The sequence below is a fragment of the Malania oleifera genome, chromosome 2 (assembly GCF_029873635.1).
Source record: "Malania oleifera isolate guangnan ecotype guangnan chromosome 2, ASM2987363v1, whole genome shotgun sequence".
Taxonomy (NCBI): Eukaryota; Viridiplantae; Streptophyta; class Magnoliopsida; order Santalales; family Ximeniaceae; genus Malania; species Malania oleifera.
Window position 1 is genome coordinate 2,516,484 of NC_080418.1, and position 23,375 is coordinate 2,539,858.

The window sequence follows — 23,375 nt, forward strand, 5'->3', positions numbered from 1 at the left end:
ACAAACGACTTTTGATCAATACATTTACCTTTACCGATCAAAAAAAAAAGGCATACAAACCCTATGTTTCGATAAGTCTTAAATTTGGAGTTGTATTGCATTTAGATAAAAATTAATATAAAATTATATTAAAATTTATTTAAGTTCATTCAAATTCAAATTTAAGATCTGAAATTCGTATTTACAAATGCACCATTTTTAGAGTAATAAGAATAAGTGTTAACTTGACTATAACTATTTTGTACTTTCATCCTAAGATGCTTTGAAGGATGCGCATACTTAATTGATCTTCTTTGCAAGATTCTCTTATTCTCTATCTTTTTTATTTAACAATTTTCTTTACTTACTTTACATTTTACCATATCTTTCACCAAAATACTTTTTGTATCCCTTCTAGCATATGATATTTCCATGTTGGTTAATTATTTGTATTTAAGGGATAGTTTAGAACCACTTATGTAGGAGTATTTTTTTAAAAAAAAAAATATTTAATTTAATAAGTACTAATAATAAGTATTGAACTGAAAAAGTGTTAAAAAATTATAATTGATGTTTGGTTGTATTCAAAAATAAGTGGTATATTTACCTTTATTATAGGTTAATACATGATCATTTTCAAATATATTTTAGATTACAAATATCAATAATTTTTAATTAAAAATTTATTAATAATTATTTTAATTATTTATAACTAACTTTTAAATATTTTTTATTAAAAATAATATTAGATTATTTTTTTAATTAACAATAATCCTACAATTAATGCATATTTAGAACATGTTACTATCATATTAAATTATAATAAAAATAATATTATTAATTAAATTTAAATTTTTAATTTAGTTCATGTTAATTTAAATTAATAAATAGTTCTTGTTCAATTCAGATTTAAATTATAATAATCAATATGTCATAATACATAGTAAAAAAATATATATTTATTTTTAAATATTTTTTAAATAAAAATTTAAATGATAATTAATTTAAATTTATGATTAAAATTAAGTATTTTCTACTAAATAAAATTACACAATATTACTTATTAATTAACAATAATCTTTTTGTTAACATATATTTATAACATATAATTATCACATTAATTTATTTTTAAAATAGTATTAATACATTGAAATTTTTAGTTTATTTAATGTTAATTTAAATGTATAAACGGCTCTTTTTATTCATTGCCTAATTTATTATATTTTATTAATAATTAATAGGTTACAATGCATAATAAGTAATATTTGGTTAATTTTTAATTAATAATTATCTTAACTATTACTTTTAATCAATATTTAAATATTTTTATTATATAATATAATATAATATTATTATTTTTTGATTAACTATAATCTTATTCTTAATTTAGATTTATAACATATGATTATCATGTTAATTCATGCTAAAATAAAATTATCAATTAAACTATTAGATTGTTCTATATTTTCTCCAATTTAATTTAATCTAATTTAATAGATTTTTCTATATCTTCTCCAATAGATTGTTCTAAATCTATTAATTTAAATTAATAGATTGTTCTATATCTTCTCCAAAATCGAATTATGTTTCATTAATAATTAATATGTTATAATAAATAATAAAATATTATATAATTATCTTTTAATGTATTTTTCAAACTTAAAAAAAATCATTAAATTTTTTTATATTTACAAAATTGACATCACTTATGAATAGTAACACTTATAAGTGATAAAAAATTTATTTTAAATTATTTCTCAAAATTTATAAATAGTTTTTTTAAAAAGTAATTCTGAAAAAATATTTTTTTGTTATAATACAAATCCAACGTAACTTTTTTAATGAAAGTGTTTATTTTAACTGATAATTGCTATAAATACTTTTCTTTTAAGTGTGAGCTAAATTGCGTTGGGAGGACATGACGCAGCAGTGGCCTTGTTTTTCAAGTAGAAATAAAACCATTATCTTGTACCAAAATTTATTTAAAGTTGTGCTTCACAATGTAAATTTTAAATTTGCTATTATATGAATTTATACAAAACTAAATATAGTTTTAAATTTGCCTTTTATCTAAATATACGAAAATTTAAACTTCAAGCGCTCCCAAATACGATCATGCTTAGAAAACTAAATTCATGTAACTTTGAACAAATGAAAAATTATATTAAATTCTGTCTGAATTTGCTCATCTGTTCAAATCTATGTTCCCAAACACAATGCAAGAATACCAAGAATTAATCAAATTGTAGACCTCTAAGCCAAAAAGGTTTTGGCGCCATATTTAAAAATAACTTACTCTAAAAACTTAATTTGCTGAGTAATTACTTGAAAACCTATTTTATTATCAACAGTGTAGAGAATCTAGAAACAAATATAAAGACTATCCGTTCTTTAGCAAAAGGCTTTTTCCAACGGCTACATCTGTTAATTTTATGTGCCCATTGGTCTTTAAGATGCACGAGTACATTAACAACATACCGAGTAATACAACAAATAACATACCGAGTAATAAAACAAATTCCCCCAAGTAACAGAGACCCAAAACAAAAGAAGAAAGAATGCAAGGCCAAGATGAATCCTACCAATTATGAACCTACACAAGGTTCGTTAACAAATTTATTTTATATGCAAAAAAAAACACATGTTTACTGGATGCTTTCGTACCGGATGGATAATCAACACATCATTCGTTAGCAAAGTCATGCCCTAATTTCTCTTCTCTATCTTTGAATTATTTATATATATATATATGGAGAGAGAGAGAGAGAGAGAGAGAGAGAGAGAGAGAGAGAAGAGCGCACACAGGCTCTGGAAGTCTTTATCAGCATGACTGAGTTGATTATTTTTATCCTGATTTCACTTTAGTGGATGCGTGAAATTTTTCTTAGCTTATCCATTCTTTCCCACTAGTTCTGGTCTGCCTTTAACTTACTCAGCCATTGAGCACAAGAGAAAAAACTTCAGAAAGCTTGGACTTCCACCACAATTCAGACCAGACTTCCTTCCCCCATCAGCATGTGGCCTTCATTGCTTCAACTTGTTGAAAATGAGATTGCCAATGGGACTAAACGCCGAGACTTTGGAAAGCAGCGTTGGTTAATTTGCGCTGGGAAGTGTGCTGGTACCATAAGGATTTCATGAATGCAGTATTTGCTCTGGTTAGAGCCCATTGGTCTATTTCTTCCATGGTCCTCCAAGTTGGTTTCTGTTCAGCAAACTAAGTGGGTGGTGATATTAGTGTTCCCAAATTCAAATCCCACCAACATGCCAACGGAGATCATCTTATGGTGCGTCGGGACCCCAGAAGCAATCATTACAGCCAAAGGATAAGAACCACGGTACAGATGACATGTGTAGTACTATAAGGCTACTGAATCTAGCATTAATTTTTAAGCAGTATTTGCTCTCACCTTGTACTCCAATTTACCATCACCCTCTTCCATGGCAAACAGTCTCCAGATAGAACCCTTCTCAATTGATAAAGAGGATGTTGTAATAGTTAAACCCTCAAAACCAACTCCTTCAGATGTTCTTTCTTTATCCACGATTGACAATGATCACAATCTTGAGATCCTTTGTCAAACCATTTATGTGTACAAAGCTGCAAATAACAATATATCTTCAAATGGAAGTGTCAATGGTACTGATCATGATCATCCAACTTCAAACCATAGTGCTAACTGGCAAGCAGCTGATCCAGCTTGTGTGATCAAAGAGGCACTCTCTAGGGTTTTAGTCTACTACTATCCCCTAGCTGGGAAGCTAAAGAGACAAAAGAGCAACGGAAGACTTCAACTCACATGCACCGCTGATGGTGTGCCTTTCCTGGTCGCAACAGCAAACTGTGAGCTCTCTTCGCTTCAGTATCTAGATGGGATCCATGTTGAAATTGCCAACAAGTTCGTCTTCAATATGCCTGCTCATCCTGAGGGTGATGATGATGGAAATCACCCTCTACTGCTGCAGGTGACTAAATTTTCATGTGGGGGCTTCACAATTGGAATGGGTGTATATCACTCAGTTGTTGATGGTTTTGGCGCAGCCCAGTTCTTCAGAGCCATGGCTGAGCTTGCAAGCGGGAAAAGTGAGCCATCTGTGAAACCTGTTTGGGAGAGAGAGAGACTGCTGGCAAGAATACCCACTGTTCAAGCAGGCACAGTGTCTCCTGATCTTGAAGACTTCACTGTGTTTAAGGTTTCCAAAGCAACTTCACCATATCTGCCAACCACAGACCTTGTGCATGAGTGCTTCTACGTGAACAATGACAGCATAAAGAGACTAAAAAAGAGCTTAATAACAAAGAGAAGTACTGGGAATAATGAGAAAGTCGCCTTAGAAGAAAGTCTCACAACTCTTGAGGTCCTTAGTGCCTATGTGTGGAGATCTAGGTTTCGAGCTCTAAAATTAAACTCAGATGGAAAAACTATCCTCAGTTTCACTGTGGGGATTAGACGCATATTGGATCCTACTTTGCCTAATGGTTACTACGGGAATGCTTTTGTTTCCTCACATGTGGTTCTTTTGGGAAGGGATTTGGATAAAGGACCACTCTCCAGTGTGGTGAGAATGATCAAAGAAAGCAAAAAAAAGGCTTGTAACACAAACTACATCAGAAACTCCCTAGCAATGTTGGAGTGGATCAGAGAACAAAACGTGGTGTTTACTGGTGATGGTGCATCCATGGTTTTGACAGACTGGAGGCAACTGGGTCTGTTTGAGGAAGTAGATTTTGGATGGAAAGCAGTGGTAAACATGATACCAGTGCCATGGAACATGTTTGGGTATGTGGATTTGTGTATCTTCATGCCTCCTAGCAATTTGGATCCATCAACTAGAGGTGGTGTGAGGGTATTTACTTGCCTTCCCAAAGCTGCCATGGCCAAGTTCAGGGAAGAGATGGATGCTCTGAGCAAGATTGGAAATGAAGATCATAGTGCTTTGGCTTGAACTAGGAGTAACAAGATGGAGCTAGCCCATCTGTTTTTGGTTTTGGTTTTGGTTTTGTTTTTGCCCTGAAATGTGTGCATGTGTGTGTGCATGTTTTTTTGGTGCCATGGTTATGGAGCCAATTACAATTGTGCCCTTTAATCTTCACCTATTCAGAAGCAGGGTGATGAACCATTGTGCAAAAGGTGCAGTTTGGTTTTGCTTTCTAAGCAATTCAGTTGTTGAATATCACAAGATCCTAAGCGCGCAAGATATCCAAACTCACATGCATTCAACTTTGGTTGTAAAGGGAAGACTTATGTTGAATATCCCTGTGAATAGAAAATAGTGCAATTTTATTAAATAGTAACCACTCAAAATTTTCACCCTGACTGACAGTTCAGAAGTTCTTGAGCTAATGGGTTTGTTTGAGATGTGCTATTTATATATATATATATATATATATACACTACGTATTCTACTTCAGTGCAATCCCAATGAGAACATATTAAGTCCATGCTTGACTACAAAAACAAAAAATTGTCTTTCTTTTTCTTTTAATCACATCACTAGCTAGAGGCCTTATCTAGTAATCTCCAGCCACTTGAATATTAGCAAATGACTAATTAAAATAAATATCCCATTCTTTGGATCAAAATTTCTTGTCAACCCCACCCCAAAGCAACCAAGAGAGGGTGGTGGGGAATCCAACTTCCACAAACATAAAAGGTCACCCTTTTTGATCATTTTAGGTGTTACATTTTGAGAGAGAGAGAGACAGACAGAGAAAGAGAGAGAGAATTATTTATGTATTTATTTTTGGTTTACAACATGGCAAGAAAAGAAAAAGATGGCAGGCAGGTCAGAGGATCCCATTTCAGGCATGGATACCAACAAGAGGGTATTCACGTGATAAATCTAAGTTCAAAACAATATCCTGCAGTAGCAAGCAATTCTGCAGAACGCACATATATTTGCTTCCCCATAAATGCACCAAACTTAGCATTCCCAATCCCTTGCAAGGATATCTCTGCAATTTTGAATAAGATGGAATGTGGGATAATCTCCTCACAGTTCAGCAAACAAACTGTGGATTTCGAGTCTGTTTCAACCAACACTATACTAGCCCCTAATCCCCAAAGCTCTGTTCACTGGTGCATATTCCAAATTATGGAAAAGGTCATCTCCAATTCAGCATCTCTCGATCAAACTTTATTTAAGTTGTAGCTCATATTCAACAGATGTAGTACTTAAGGTCCTACGGATTTGTAGCTTGGGTTATGCTGCAGAATCACTTTCCTATATGCAGGAAAAGAATTACTATTTCACGGAAACTTTTGTTTGCTTGCTCGTCAGAATTCCTGGAAAAGTAAGTTTATGTTACACCCCAGGAATAGAAGTACTATTTCATGGGAACTTTAATTTGCATGTGGAATATAAGTTTAGGTTATTTGGCGTAAGTATAACAATGGTATTCAAATGTTATTTCAATAAGTTCAAACTATAATGATAATAATATTGCATTAGTTCCTGTAATGATATTCAATAATATATAATAATTATATATAATAATAGCAGTTATATATATAATAAAAATTGTATACATAATAATTGCATATGCATATATAATAATAATTGTAATGATATTGTATATGTATATATATAAAATAGGTGTACATCAACATTCTACTTTGATTCCTAACTTTTTACTTTAGTAATTGATGAACTTACTACGAATATTCATAATGAGATCCTTTGGTGTATGTTGTTTGCAAATAATATCATGTTGATTGATGATAGTAGAAGCGGAGTAGAATCTAAGCTAGAACTTTGGAGAGCCACTTTAGAGTCTAAAGGATTTAGGTTAAGTAGGAATAATACAAAATATACGAAATATAATTTCAATAATATAAGGAGTAGCAATAGAGAGAAGATTAAATTGGATAATCAAGAGATTAATGGCATTGATAGATTTAGATATCTTTGATCTATTATGCAAGTGTTGTGATATGTGGCTCATATACTGAATGGGATGCATGTACAAAGAGAGAACATGGTGAAAAATCAAAGTATTGAGGGCAGCAGGGGAAACCGTCAACGAATTCACTATAACCGTCAATGGTTTGGCACCTAATTTCAGACAATTTACATTCTGTCTGAAACCGTCGACGGTATGGCACAAACCGTTGACAGTTTGGCTCAGGAACCCAACCCAGATTTTTGAATTTGAAAGAGGGACGTTAAGTTGGTTGGGGTTTGGAGGGAAAGCCTCCAAGAACTCTATTTATATGTCATTTGTGATGTATTTGTAACAATGTTCGTGTCTTTGACACTAGATAGTAAGAAAGTTCGTCGATTGCTCTCGTGGATGTAAGCATTGCTGAACTACGTAATCCTTTGTGTCTCTTGTTACTACTTTCATACATACTATGTGGTTGATTTGTTCTGTAATTTATCATTGATTGCTGCATTGTGTTTGATTCGATATTCCGCTGTGCAATTCAATTTATACAACAAATTGGTATCAGAGTATTTTTGTAATGGCTTCGAGTACTTCGTCTGCAAAATTTGACGTTGTCAAGTTTGATGGAACCGAAAATTTCGATTTGTGACTAAGATGGGTGAATGATTTGCTAGTGCAGCAAGAGATAGTGAAGGCCTTATACAAAGTTCAACTAGAAGGCATGGACGAGGCAAATTGGCAGGAATTGGAGGCAAAGGTTCTGGCTACTATCAGATTGTGTTTGGTCGATGACGTGTTGTATCACGTCATGGAAGAGGATTCTCTTGCAGCTGTTTGGCAAAAGCTTGAAAGCCGGTACATGTCTAAGTCTCTTACAAATAAACTTTTTTCTTAAGTAGAAGTTATATTGGCTTAAGATGGTGGAAGGTTCGGATTTGAACCAACACATCAACGCATTCAATCAAATCATAAATTATTTAATGTGGGTTTATGTGAAATTCGAGGAAGACATGGCATTGATGCTACTGAATTCCCTGCCAGCATCTCACACGTATGAGAACTTGGTTATAACTCCGACATGGGGTAAAGAAACCCTGAATTTGGAAGAGGTAACAAGCACGTTGCTGGACTTTCATCAAAGAAAGAAATTCAGCGATGAAATTTCACATGGTGATGGGCTTGTGGTGAAGGGTAACCATGAACGTGGGAGAGGAAAATTCATAAATGGATCAATAAATAAGTCCTGATCTCAGTTCAAGAAGAAAAAGGATATCCGGTGTTTTAAGTGCGATAAAAAGGAGCACATAAAACAGGATGGAAGAAAGGGAATGCTGAAAAACAAAAAGATACTTCAAAATCAGCAAATGTAGTTGAAGAAGGAAATTCAGAATGCAATGATGGTGATATGCTTTCAGTTTCGTCGGGGTCATATCGCCTCACGAACTCTTGGATACTGGACTAGGCATGTTCTTACCACATGACTCCAAATAAGGAATGGTTCAGCACTTACAGGTCAATTAATTCTAGTTCCGTCCTTATGAGTAATGATGTTTCATGTAAAATCATTGGAATAAGAAATATAAGAATTAAGATGTTTGATGGTGCTGTAAGAACCTTAAGTGATGTAAGACACATACCAAACCTACAAAAGAGTCTAATTTCATTAGGCACTTTGGATTATAACAGATTCAATTACAAGTCCGAAAATGAAATTATGAAGGTGTGTAAAGGCACTCTAATGGTGATGAAAGGGCAAAAGTTAGAGGGAAACATCTATGCACTACCAGGCATTACAATTGTAGGTGGAGCTGCAGGCGTAAATTCTGAATTTGATGACACCATCTTATGGCATACGCGGTTAGGGCATATGGGTGAACATGGGATGAAGGAACTTCATAAGAGGAAACTCTTGAAGGGTATGAAAACATGCAAACTGAACTTCTGCAAGTTTAGTGTTCTTAAGAAGAAGAACAAGGTGCAGTTCAAAACAGCTATTCACAAGACGAAAGGTATTCTTGATTACATTCATTCTGATCTTTGGGGGTTCATGCCGCATAAGTCAAATACGTTTGCCAGGTTTAAGTTGTGGAAAGCTAAGGTGGAAAACCAGACCGAGAGGAAAATTAAATGCCTCAAGTCAGACAATGGGACCGAGTATGCTGATTTGAGGTTCATGGAGTTTTGTGAGCAGCAAGGCATAAGGAGACATATCACTATTCACCGGACACCACAACAAAATGGTGTGGCTCAAAGGATGAACCGAACTTTGGTTAAGAGAGCTCGGTGTCTCAAATTAAATGCAGAGCTAGCTAAAAAACTTCTGGACTAAGGCAGTTAGTATGGCTTGTTCCTTGGTAAACTGATTGCCAAGGGCATCACTAAAAGAAAAAGTTGTAGAGGAGGTATGGACGGGTAATGCGGTAGACTACTCCGATTTGAGGGTATTCAGTTGTCCAGCCTATGTGCACATATCTAGTGAGGAGGGATCGAAACTTGACGCAAAGTCTAGACGCTGCATTTTTCTAGGATATCAAAAAGGTGTGAAGGGGTTCATGTTGTGGGCTCCAATGGCAAACAAGGCGGTGATTAGTAGAGATATAGTTTTCAATGAGAAAGCTATGATGAAACGTACTCAAAAAGATGATGAAGAGAAACAGAAGCTGGAAAACTAGAGCAGAGATGAGCATGTTGTGCAGGTGGAGTTAGAGACTCAGGGCAATAATCATGGTCCCCCAATTGCAGAGAGTTCTAGCTCGAGAAACCAGCAAGTTGATAGTGTTCCTATACGAAGTTCCAGACACACTATCAGACCACAGGTATGGATTTGATGATCTAGTATCTTATGCTTTCATTACCAGCTGCAAGGATCCAACTACTTTTGAAGCGGCAGTGCACGACCGGGAGAAAAGTAGGTGGATGGTGCTATGATGGAGAAAATGGAGCCGTTGGATAAGAATTAGACTTGGGATTTGGTAAAGCTTCCAGATGGGAAGAGGGCGATAGGTAGCAAATGGATATATAGGAAGAAGGAAGCAATTTCAGAAAATGAATGAGAGAAATTCAAGGCACAGTTAGTGGCAAAGGGGTACTCACAGAAGAAGGGAGTAGATTATGATGAAATCTTTTCACCTGTGGTCCGACACACTTCCATCAAGGTAGTGTTGGGATTAGTAACACATTATGATTTGCATTTGGAACAAATGGACGTGAATACAACGTTTCTCCATGGTGACTTGGAGGAATAGATTTATATGGTACAGCCAAAGGGATTCAGTCAACCCGGGCGGGAGCGTTTTGTTTGCAAACTGAAGAAGTCTCTTTAAGGGCTGAAACAGTCTCTGAGGAAATGGTACAAATGATTTGATTGCAACATGAATTGGATAGGCTACAGGAGGTGTGAGTATGATTGTTGCGTGTATGTGAAAGATCTTGATGATGGTTCTCTCATTTTCTTATTGTTATATGTTGATGACATGCTAATTACTGCGAAGGTCTTAACTGAGGTAAATCAGTTAAAGACTCTTGTAGACACCCCAATTCTAACCAGGCCTTTTCGAGGAGACCCCGTGTGATAAAAAAGACGACTTTGTAAACCGGGAGTAGGAGGATCCGATTGAGTCCCAGTTTATTTTAAAATAGAGTCCCTTTGACACTAACTCAGATTCCCACATCCGATGCACGTCATCTCCTGGTACGCTAACTCAAATTCCAACATCTGATGCACGTTACCCTCCTTGAAGCTAGCTCAAATTCCTACAACCCTCACGCGGCTACGGGCCCCATATGGCTTGTGGGCCCCACACATCTTAATGGGACCCACACTAGAGCTATAGACACTTCAATCCTAATTAGGCCTTTCCGAGGAGACCCTCTGTGATAAGAAAGACAACTTTGTAAATCGGGAGTAGGAGGATTCGATTGAGTCCCGTTTTATTTCAAAATTGAGTCTCTTTAACACTAACTCGGATTCCCACATCCGATGCACGTCATCTCTTGGTACGCTAACTCGGATTCCTACATCCAGTGCACATTACCCTCTTTGACACTAGCTCAGATTCTCATATCCAATGCACGTCATCTCCTGGTACGCTAGCTCGGATTCCTACATCCGGCGCATGTTACCCCCTTTGATACGCTAGCTCGGATTCCTACAACCGGCGCACGTTACCCCCTTTGATACGCTAGCTCGGATTCCTACATCCAGAACACGTTACCCTTTTCTACGCTAGCTCCGATTCTTGAAACCCTCACGTGGCTTGTAGGCCCCACTTGGCTTGTGGGCCCCACACATTTTGATGGGGCCCAAGCTGCTTGTGGACCCCATACATCTTTGTAGGTACCACATGGCATTTGGCCCCCACGCTACAGCTATAGACACCCCAATCCTAATCAGGCCTTTCCAAGGAGACCCCGTGAAATAAGAAAGACGACTTTGTAAACCGGGAGTAGGAGGATTCGAATGAGTCCCGGTTTATTTCAAAATTGAGTCCCTTTGACACTAACTTGGATTCCCACATCCGATGCACGTCATCTCCTAATACGCTAACTCAGATTCTTACATCCGGTGCACGTTACCCCTTTTGATACGCTAGCTCGGATTCCTACATTCGGTGCGCACATTACCCTCTTTGACGCTAGCTCGGATTCCCACATCCGATGCACGTCATCTCCTGGTACGCTAGCACGGATTCCTACATCCGATGCACGTTACCCCCTTTGGAACACTAACTTGAATTCCTACATCCGGTGCACGTTACCCTCTTTGACGTTAGCTCGGAATCCTACAACCCTCACGCTGCTTATAGGCCTCACATGGCTTGTTGGCCCCACACATCTTAATGGGTCCCACGCTGCTTGTGGACCCCATACATCTTTGTAAGTCTCACATGGCTTATGGGTCCCACACATCTTAATGGGCCCAACGCTGCAGCTGAAGACACCCTCATCCTAACATGGCCTTTCCGAGGAGACCCTATGTGATAAGAAAGACGACTTTGTAAACCAGGAGTAGAAGGATCTGATTGAGTCTCAATTTATTTCAAAATTGAGTCCCTTTAACGCAAGCTCGGATTCCCACATCTGATGCACGTCATCTTCTGGTACGCTAACTCAGATTCCTACATCCAGTGCACGTTACCCCCTTTGATACACTAACTCGAATTCCTACATCCGGTACACGTTACCCTCTTTGACGCTAGCTCAGATTCCTACATCTGATGCACGTCATCTCCTGGTACGCTAGCTCGAATTCCTACATCCGGTGCACGTTAACCTCTTCGACGCTAGCTCGAATTCCTTCAACTCTCACGCGGCTTGTAGGCCCTACATGACTTGTGGGCCCCACGCTGTTAGTGGACCCCACACCGATTGGGCCAAATTTGACGTATATTTGTTTTAATATTATTGTTATTATTATTATTTATTTAATTTTTAAAATGAAAGCATACTCTATTCCCCTCATTATTATTTATCCCATGCTTTGTTCCCCTTATTATTATTCACCCCATGCTTTGTTTCCCTCATAATTGTTCACCCCACGCATTGTCCCCCTCATAATTATTCACCACATGTTTTATGACCCTCATTATTATCTACCCCATGCTTTGTTCCCCTTATTATTATTCACCCCATGTTTTATTCCCCTCATTATTATTCACACCATGTTATATTCCCCACATAATTGTTCACCCCATGTATTGTTCCCCTCATAATTGTTCACCCCATGCTATATCCCCCTCATAATTGTTCACCCTATGCATCGTTCCCCTCGTAATTATTCACCCCATGCATTGTTCCTCTCATTATCATTCACCCAATGCATTGTTTCCCTCATTATTATTCCCTCCATGTTTTGTTCCCTTCATCATTTTTCACCCTATGTTCTGGTCCCCTCATAATTATTTCCCTATGTCTTGTTTTCCATGTTTGCCCCAAGTTAAGTCTATAAATAGTCTTCTCCATGTAAGCACAAAGGAGGAGAAAATTTAGGGATATATTGAAGTCTTCTATTGTTGAGCTTGTGAAGCTTGTCTCTCTCTTTGTGAGTGAGTGTTGAGGATTCTCTCAGAAGATCAAGTGGTCAACCGATCCCGTCTCCTACCGGTGTCGGGTCATCCTATCTGAAGAAAGCATTCTGTAGCGCCTCAATTCAGAGCTCAAGGACCACCCTCGGAAAGACGCTATAGAGTGACCCCTGTAGACTCACCAACAGGAGAAGAAGACCGGAGGAGAGGAAGACGAGAGGTAAAATTAATAGACTTTCCCTTCCTTGGTTACATTCTAAAATGTGATAGATTGAGTATGAAATTGTGAATACGGGAACTCAAACCTAAAGGTAGGTTGAACCCTGAACCTAAACCCAGTTTACTCCTCTACGAACTGTTTGACCCACTTAACCGGTTTGAACCGGTTATCTAGTATTTTCTTATTTATTTTTCTATTATGTTATTTAATTTGAAAATTTGGGCTAATTATTAAAAAAGAATCACAAAAAATCAAGAAAAATATTTTAAGAATTGAAAATCATTTTTGACATTCTTTTCTACCCCAAATGAATTCTAAAACCTCCCAAGAAAATATTTTCATACTTAAAAAAATCCTACAAATTTCAAAATTTTGGGAGTGTATTTTGTAACATATCTTCTCAATTTTCCGATCCTTATGATTGCAACAAAAGGGTATGAGCTTTTCAAGCTTCCCATACCTTAGTTCTGAGTGAATATTTATATTAAATATATCTTGTGAATATCTGTTGCATGTACATATTAGTTTTGTAAATTTTTTAAAGGGAGTAAGATAGAAGACTATTAAATTTAATTAGGGATAATTTTTAATTAATTAGGTACCGTTCGTAGAACGGGTGTGTAGGGGGTGCTCGTACCTTTCCTCACATAACTGAACTCCCGAAACCTACTTTGGTACACGCAGACCGATTCTAACCTTAATTGGGTGGTAATCATGTGTTCTAACCATACTCCAAAACGTTAGTGGCACTCCATCATTTCCATTTTTCCCGAAAATCATAATTCATTTTTATTTTTCCCCACCCTGGGGCACCCTCGCGCTCGAGACGTCGCGACAGCTTGGCAACTCCACTGGGGATGTTGAGAGTCGAGCCAATGAATTCAAATTCAATAAGCCTTCTAAGTACTTTCTTTCATTTTGTATAATTTGAATACACACATATGTTATGAATAATATAAAATTAACTGTAAATACTTGGTTTACTTTGAAAAGGCATGTGAATACTTGTGAATATTTTCCATGTCAAGCATATGATTGGTTGTGAATGCTTTGTCAAGCATGTGAATGATTGTGAATAATCTAACAAGCATGTGGTTTGTTGTACATACTTTTAAGCATGTAATTATTTGTGAAAGCACGTGATTAACTATACATACTTCTAGCCATGTGAATATGTTGCTTGGAAAAATGTGTGGATGAATGTGGGGTAGAGAGATTAAGTTAAAATTGAAGAAATTCACACACTCTCACGCTCTATACTCGGGCTTTACCTACTAAGATTATATAGGAGTGTAATAGCGTTCATCGCTTCATAGCTAAAGCTTGATGGGACCAGCGAACTACTCTGCTCAATGCGGGCTTTGTCCGGACCTCTGTGAAGAAGGATGGAGTTTCAATCTGGGGACCTTTTGTAGTAGGGATTAGAGCCTAACCACACATAATCATCCAAAGTTCTTTGCCTAGGATAGAGCCCCAGAGAATCATGTGTATGAACCCACCCCAGGTTGGGACAGAAGTTTCATCCTTCTCAGCGTGGTCTCATGCTTGTACTTTGAGTTGTATGATATTATCACCGACATATTGCATCCATGTAGGCATTCCATTCACTTTACCAAGGTTCCGAAAAAGACTGGATTCAGTCATAGAGGATACAATAGTTTACCGGGAGACCAAGTCCACAGTACGGTCATACACCGAAAGTCAGCACGAACAGTGGGGTGATAGCATGAACAAATAGTCAGTGGTGAAGCTATCAACCAAAGTCTGTATATACACCCGATCGAACCCTCTAGATGAGCTGAAAATTATCTGGAAGGGATAGACACCACAGCGCCATTTGGAATTCTCTCAATTATACGGCCATATCGGTTTCCTATTACATATATAAGTGAATCCTCAGATGGTGAAAGCATTGGTAGACTTTTGGAATCCCCCGTAGGTATGTTTCACAATAGATGGAATAGACATGGTTCCGACGATCGAAGAGTACACCTCGCTGCTACATCTGATGAAACAGCGCTCACCATACCAGACCTATGTACCTGATCCTAGAACGTCCTTAGCAAGAGAGTTGTATAACGTCGTCGGGATCAAGATTCAAAGGACTATAGGGTCCACAAGCAGCGTGAGACCCATTAAGATGTTTGGGGCTCACAAACCATGTGAGGCCTACAAGCCGCGTGAGGGTTGTAGGAATCTGAGCTAGCGTCAAAGAGGATAACGACCAGATATAGGAATCCGAACTAGCGTACCAAAGGGGGTAACATACACCGAATGTAGGAATCCGAGCTCGCGTACCAGGAGATGACGTGCATCGAATGTGGGAATCCGAGCAAGCGTCAAAGAGGGTAACGTGCACCGGATGTAGGAATCCGAACTAGCGTACCAAAAGGGGTAACATGCACCGGATGTAAGAATCCGAACTAACATACCAGGAAATGACGTGCATCGGATGTAGGAATCCAAACTAGCACCAAAGGCACTCAATTTTAAAATAAACCGGAACTCATTCGAATCCTCCTACTCCCGGTTTACAAAGTCGTCTTTCTTATCACACGGGGTCTCCTCGGAAAGGTCTGGTTAGGATTGGGGTGTCTACAACTCTATTGCATAAAGAGTTTGACATGAAGGATCTTGGTACAACCAAAAAGATACTAGGGATGGAGATTCGCCGGGACAAAACTACAGGGAGATTGTGGTTATCTCAAGACGTTATGTGAAGAAGGTGTTGGAGAGGTTTAGCATGACTGATGCAAAACCGGTATGTACACCTCTAGTGAATCACTTTAAATTGTCTACCGCTAAATACACAAGTACGGATGATGATATCCGGGACATGTCAAAGGTCCCCTATGCTAGTGTTGTGGGGTATTTAATATATGTCACATGGTACATACAAGACCGGACCTGGCACATGCAGTCAGTGTGGTTAGTAAGTTTCTTTCAAATCCGGCTAAACAGCATTTGGAAGCCGTTAAATGGATTTCAGATACTTACAGGGTACTTCTAATTATGGCATCATGTTCAGCAAGCAACAGAGTGATCCATCAATAGTAAGGTTTGTTGATACTAATTATGCAAGGGATATGGATGACAGAAGGTCTACAACGGGGTATGTATTCACCCTTGTGGGAGGACCTATTTGTTGGAGGTCCATGATACAATCCCTAGTGGCATTATCTACAACTGAGTCTGAGTACATGGCAGTCGCTAAAGTGGCAAAGGAAACGTTATGGCTTACTGATTTAGTCAAGGAGCTAGGCATACAACAAGGTGGAGTTGTGCTGCGTTGTGACAGTTAGAGTGTCATCTATTTGGCGAAGAATCAAGTGTATCATGCTAAAACCAAACATATAGATGTAAGGTTCCACAGGATCCGAGAGTTGATTTCTTCAGGTGAACTTGTACTTGACAAAGTTCACACATCTGAGAACGCAGCGAATATCTTGACAAAGTTGGTTACGACTGAAAAGTTCAAGCATTGCTTGGACTTGCTTCATGCCTCCTGTAGCTAGAAGGGAGACGATCCCAACTTAATGTCCCAAGGTCAAGGTGAAGCAGTGAGCTATGTTATCGGTTTCTTCTCGTAAGGGGGCGTATATTCGCTAGGGTGGAGATTGTTGTGATATGTGGCTCATATACTGAATGGGATGCATGTACAAAGAGACAACATGGTGCAAAATCAAAGTGATGGGGGCAGCAGGGAAAATCGTCGACGGATTCACTATAACCGTCAATGGTTTGGCACTAATTTCAAACCATTTACATTCTATCTGAAACCGTCGACCATATCGCACAAACCGTCGATGGTTTGGCTCGAGAACCCAGCACAGAATTTTGAATTTTGAAAGAGGGACGTTAAGTTGGTTTGGGTTTGGAGAGAAAGCCTCCGAGAACTCTATTTATATGTCATTTGTGATGTAGTTGTAACAATGTTCGTGCCTTTGGCACTAGATAGTAAAAAATTTTGTCGATTGCTCCCGTGAATGTAGGCATTGCCAAACCACATAATCCTTTGTGTCTCTTGTTATTGCTTTCATACATACTGTGTGGTTGATTTTCAGTAATTTATCATTCATTGCTGCATTGTGTTTGATTCGATATTCCGCCATGCAATTCAATTTATACAACAGCAAGCTAAAGGGTAAATTGAAGAAGATGTAGTACATAGAATTAAGACAGGTTGGTTAAAATGGAGGAGTGCATCATATGTGTTGTGTGATTGTAGAATACCCTTAAAATTAAAGGGAAAGTTTTATAAGACGACTATAAGGCCAACTATGCTTTATGATTCAAAATGTTGGGCAACTAAAAAACATGAACAAAAAGTGAAAGTTGCTAAGATGCATATGTAAACTTGTAAAGGTGGATGAGTGGTTTAACATTAAAAGATAAAGTAAGAAATAAGCATATCTGCAATAATTTAGGTATAACACCGACTGAAAACAAGATAAGGGAGAGATGGTTTAGATAGTTTGGACATTTGAAATGCAGGCCTAGTAGAACAGCTGTGAGGAGGAGTGAGTTGGCTAGCGTTTATGGCATGAAAAGGGGTATGGATAGGCCTAAAATAACTTGGAATGAGGTAGTGAGGAAGGATTTAATATGCCTTAATCTAATAAAGGGAAACGCTCTGGATCGGGTGAATTGGCAGGAAAGAATTTATTTAGCCGACCCCACCTAGTGGGACTTGAGGCTTGTTGTTGGTTTTATTGTTGTTGTTGTATTTAATAATATCTTTTTAATAATAATCATAATAAATAAATTATCGCAATAATTCATAATAAATAATAACAGTAATAATAACTATTTAATAGTAAAAATGAAAAGAAATAATAAAATAATAATAATAAGTATTATTGTAATTAAATAATAGTGTTATTAGTATTTGAACGAGTAGCATTAGCAAACAAGAAGAGGCAATTTCATCCAAGAGCAATGAATCATACAGATTATTGCCCCATGGGAATCCAAGGTACCTAACCTAAAGGAGATGTAGGTATTAAATGCCAAGTTTTGAGGGCATCTTGGGTTCCTTGCTAAGTATTGAATGGGGAAATTTTGGTGCCATCTTGCATTCCCAAGGAATCTGAGATGCCTGCCTTGTAAGATTCCCATAAGTTCCCAAACATCATCTAACATTGCAAATACCGCATTCTTGGGAATCCAATAACCCAAGCCAAACCACCACTGATTAACATGGGAAAGTTCCATGTAGGGGGTGACAGAACCAACCTAGTAAAGGAAAAACTCAGTAGTATAGTATTGTATTTTCAACCAAAGGCTAGTGTCAGTGACTTCATAAGGGTATTATGGTAATTGTCATGCCATAAATTAAAAATGGAGGGAGAGACATATCATTGTGATTAGGTCTTCCAATTTACACAACATTTTAACCTGGTAAGAGAGTTTGATCCAAGCTAGACCTTACGTGCCGCAGCCACCGCCAACCCAAACTTTAAACCTCATGCCCTTATGCATATCTGCTACAATAGGAGTGTTGTCTGCACTACTGAAGGCCTGAAACAACTCCAGCAGTCACAAAAAATCCTGGATGCCACTGTCAGTTCAGAACCCTAGGAATCCTTATATTTCTTGCAAAAACAACTTCATAGTCTCCCAGAGACACTGTTGATCTGCTCTTCTATAAAACCCATCCCTGGAGACTCCCTCATGCACCTTCACACCCCAATCAAAGCCTGGCAGCGCCAACTCCACACACCGGCGCGTGAGGCTCCATTCAGCTATGTTGTCAGCTTGAACTGTTCTTATATTATCCCAATCCCTCTATAAACCATATTATTGAGTTTCTCAAAGATCCCATCTTTTTAGTTGTTCATGCACATCACTCCAAGAATGGTTGTGTGGTTCTGTTGAAAGCTGTTTATCAGTGATAAATAAGTCAATTGGAGCCCAAAACAACGTTGCATCACTGTTTTTTTTTCTTTTTTCCTTTTTTTGTTTAGGTTGTTTATCTTGTTTGTTGTGTGTTTGTATTTGTTCCAATGGACTAGATTGTGTGTGTTAGGATGGAGTCCATGAATCCGAGACACATGTTTCCTTCTTCACTGCCACAGATTACAATCAAGATATTGGACAGAAATAATTATGTTCAGCAATGTAAGACTGTCAACATCTATTTGACAGACTTAGGCAACTCATAATACTTTGTTTTCAACCAGGGCCCAACGATGACCCACGGAAAGAGATATGAGTTCATGAACATGCATTGATTGTCTCCCTGTGAAACCCAATGGAACCTCAAATTACATGGATGTGAAGGCATATGTGCATGCATCTTGATGTGTACAAGGGGTTTGGTTTTTCATAAATTGTTATATTCCAGTAACATTAATTGCATGCACAATCTCTCCTTTGAGTACTTTTAGGCAACCGGGAGACAGGAATATCACAATACTTCACAAATGAAGCACATTCATCAAAGACTCAACACTGTGCAACCCATAACAGCTGATGATAGCAAGATGCAAAAACAGAGGGAGCAGATGAAAGTCCTTTGTGTCCTAGCAGGTTTGACCCAAGTTCAAAGCAAGCCCTGGATTCTAGGTGGTGTAGAGCTCGCATATTTTGTTGATGCTTACTCTCAGGTCCTTCATGCTTCCTCCATCACACATTCCTCAACCCCTCATCCAGTGTTTCAACCTCATGCCTTTTGAGAAGACTGCTTTTGTTACGCAAGGTAAGTCTAGTGTCAAACCAAATAGTTGCAGACATTTCTGGGGTGGTTCAAATGGCTTTGGCAGAAAGGGTGGACATGTTAGGAGGCCTCCCACGCAAGTGCACTCATTATGAACAAGGAGGTCATATGATTGAGCATTGTTTGGACTTTTGGATCTTCACAGTAAACCGCCACGCATCACCATACAGCCACTACAGATTCCACTCTTTCAGGTTCAGCAAGCAAGGGGGCAGCATAATGTATCAATTTCAAGAAGAGTACTCAAAAGTTCCTGCAAGATCAAGCATCTTAGCGAGCTTCTTCCCATTGCATTGATAACTCAGATTGTTAACCTTGCATGTTGTCCAGTATGTCTACCACTAGTCCTTAAGTTGCAGATTCAGCTGCTACTGACCATATGACATATAACCAATTTCTTTTCCATCCTCCAGTATTTTGAAAGCTTAGCCCATGCTACCCTTTCTGATGGACCCACTATTATCATTAAGAGAATAAGGGCAAAAAATTCCATTTCTTTTCTCTTTGTCTTCTATTCTATATATTCCTAAGTTTCCCTTTAACCTTATGTCATGCAGCAAGATTACAAAATCCATGAATTGTTCAATAGCATTCTTTCCTTGTTGTCATCCAGGATTTGAAGACAAGGAAGATGACTAGCAGAGGGCATGATGCACGTGGACTTTACTACTTTGTGTTGCTATCTCCTCCTATTGGCTACAGCTGCTACATCATTACAAATCCATTGTCGACTTGGTCATTCTCTTAAACAAGTTAAAACAACTATTTCCTACTTTATGTTTTGTCTCTAGTCTTGAATGTGAGTTTCATCAGTTATAGAAATATCACCGTGTTCCATTTGCTTTCTAAGTTAACAAATGGGATCATGTCTATTTGCTTCTTGAGTTAATAAACAGGATCATGTTAGTCCATTTTGATGTTTCCAGTCCCAACAGGGCGGTGAATATTTAAGGATGACTGAACTTTAGTTAATAAAGGATAGTTCTAAGTTATTTCATACTTTTGTGTCGAAATAAAGACTCAAATTGGTTTGCCAGGATACTCCATAGTGATAATGCTAAGGATCACTTTAGTATCCAATTTTCTACCTACATGACTAAATCTGGTACAATTCATCAACCATTTAGTTCCCACACTTCACAACAAAATGAAGTTACATAGAGGAAAAAAAGGCACACCCTTGAAGTCTCTCGTACCCTGTTGTATTGAATGTCCCTGAAGTGTATTTTAGAGTGATGCAGTGCTCACCATCCGCTCTTTTATCAACAAATGTCATCCTCTACTCTAGGGCTAAAATACCCTATTTTGTTCCATTCCCAGATGCTCCTTTATTCTCTTTACCTTCTCGTATATTGGGTGCGTCCGCTTCATTCATCAATTAACTCCTAGGGTGGACAAGTAAGATCCGTATTTTCTTTCTTGGCTACCTACTCAAAAGGGATATCTCTATTATAGTCACACATTGCAAGTCTTTTTTGTTCGCCCCAATGTAACCCTCTTTGAGTCTTGTCACGACGTCCCAAACCCAGCCCCAGAGAGAATCGACTCTCTCTGGCACAAAAATGTGTGTTCGGCTGCAAACAGGGGAAAAAATGGAATGTGTGATTTTGAAAATATATTTTCCGTGAAAAATAATGTGTGATGGAGTCGCCACTAACCTTTTAAAGTGCAGTTAGAACACTTGATTGCTACCCCGTTAGGGGTAGAATCGGCCTGTGTTACCAGAGTCAGGCTTGGGAGTACGGTTACGCGAAAGGAAGGTATTAGCACCCCCTACACGCCCGTTCTTACGAACAGTGTCAGATTAATCAAAAATTATCCCGAAATAAATGTAATAAGCCTTTAAAGATTACTCTCTTCCAAAAACCAAAGAATGAAAATATTATATAGGTATTCCCTCAGAACCGGGGCAATCCAGTACTCTGAAGAGTCCATGCCCTTTGTTGCAATCATCGGAAAGGAAAATCAAGAAAATAGGATACGAAATACTCTCCTGAGGGTTTTGAAATCTGTAGATTTTTCTAAGAAAATACTATTCCGGAAGGTTTTTTGAAATTTGTTCGGGATGGAAATGACTTTTTGTGCCTAAAGATATTTTTGTAATTTCTCCTGAGTGTGAAAACATTTTTTTGTGATCTTTTGTGATTTTTCAATATTTTTCCCGAACTATCAAAATAACAAAAATCAGTGGAAATCAAAATATGAAAATATTTTTGGGATTTTTGAGATTTTTCAATATTTTTCCTCGAACTTCAAAATAACACAAAATAAACCATGAAAATCAAAGCACGAAAATGTTTTTGGGATTTTTTTGAGAATTTTGTGATTTTTGTGAATTTTCTGAATACCTAAATAGTAATCAAGTGAAATGGAGAAAAACTTGTGTGAATCGGTTCAGAGGATCACGAACTGGTCAAACGTTGACCGGTCCGGGAGAAAACCAGTTTAAGGTCTTGGTCGAGACCATTTTCTGAAGTAATTAAAAGAAATTAAAGCAAAGTCCGCGAAAATTAAAAAGAAGATGAGAAATAAAATGGAATACTAAACCGGTTTCATACCGGTTAAGAAAACCCAACTGGTTCGGGAAAGAACCAAACCAAGGAGGGTCAACCCGTTTTAGGCCCGATCAAGGCCAAGATGTTTTTAGATTTTCTCCTAATTTTTCATTTTTATGACTTTTATGTCTTTATAAATGTACAATAATCATAAATATATATACAAGAATAATGCAAATAAAATATCATAGTGTATGTGTGTGACGTGCATGCATGGGATGCTTGGGTATGTGAGTGTGTGCGTACAACTATGGTGTAAGTGTACGTGTAAGTGTAGGAATATATGCGTAAAGAATGTGCTCAAGTGAGCGTGTACATGCATGTGCATGCATGAATGCTTGTGATCGTGTGAGTTTGTAGGAATGAGTGCCAACATGATGTGCGTGAACGTGTGAACTTGTATGAATGAATGTGGACATGCCTATGCACGTATGTGAATGTGTTGTATGTAAACATGCGTGTGTGAGTGTGCATGCATGTACATGGTGTTCATGTGTGTATGCATGTATAAGTGAGGGTATGAGTGTGGAGTTATTTTCAAAAATGGCTTAAAATATTTTTGGGAATTTTTCCTGAATTTTCTATTTTTGTGAATTTTTACTTTTGAAAATCAAGCTTACGAAAGCAGAAACAAATTCCAAATTTTATTTGTTTGAAGACTCCTAAGGTTTTTGTGATTTTTTACAATTTTTATTGATTTTTACAGATTTTTATGATTTTTATTGAATTTATTTGAGTTTATTTATGAATTATTGGAGTCAAACAGGCTACATATCGGTTCAACAGACCCAACCGGTTCGGAAATCTGAACCGGTCAACTTGGGTCAACCCGGTTTAAGGTCTAGGGCAAGACCAACTTTTTATATTCCTGAATTTGAAGTGACACAAGGACAATTTAACTGAAACTTTTCTTCAGATCATATTTTGTGAACATTTCTCCAAACTTCCCAACAAATCTTAGAATCAAAATTATTTTTTAGAAAACTTTTTG

At 37.6% G+C, this 23,375-nt stretch overlaps 2 protein-coding genes across 8 annotated transcripts in view; one reads left to right on the forward strand and one right to left on the reverse strand.

Annotated features, from left to right (window-relative positions):
* Nucleotides 1-23,375, reverse strand: part of LOC131147774 (uncharacterized) — a 46,639-nt gene that overhangs the window by 7,977 nt on the left and 15,287 nt on the right. For 5 of the 7 annotated variants that reach the window (XR_009134932.1, XR_009134925.1, XR_009134917.1 and 2 more), the window contains one exon: nt 2,552-4,197. The exons of the other annotated variants lie outside the window; for them this stretch is intronic. The gene's annotated coding sequence lies outside the window, so the exon portion shown is untranslated. Of the gene's footprint in view, nt 1-2,551; nt 4,198-23,375 lie in introns of those variants that run through there. 7 annotated transcript variants of the gene reach the window in all.
* On the forward strand, nt 3,421-4,926 carry LOC131149900 (spermidine coumaroyl-CoA acyltransferase-like). The gene has a single exon (XM_058100693.1). The coding sequence runs from the start codon at nt 3,421-3,423 to the stop codon at nt 4,924-4,926; it is 1,506 nt and encodes a 501-aa protein (XP_057956676.1).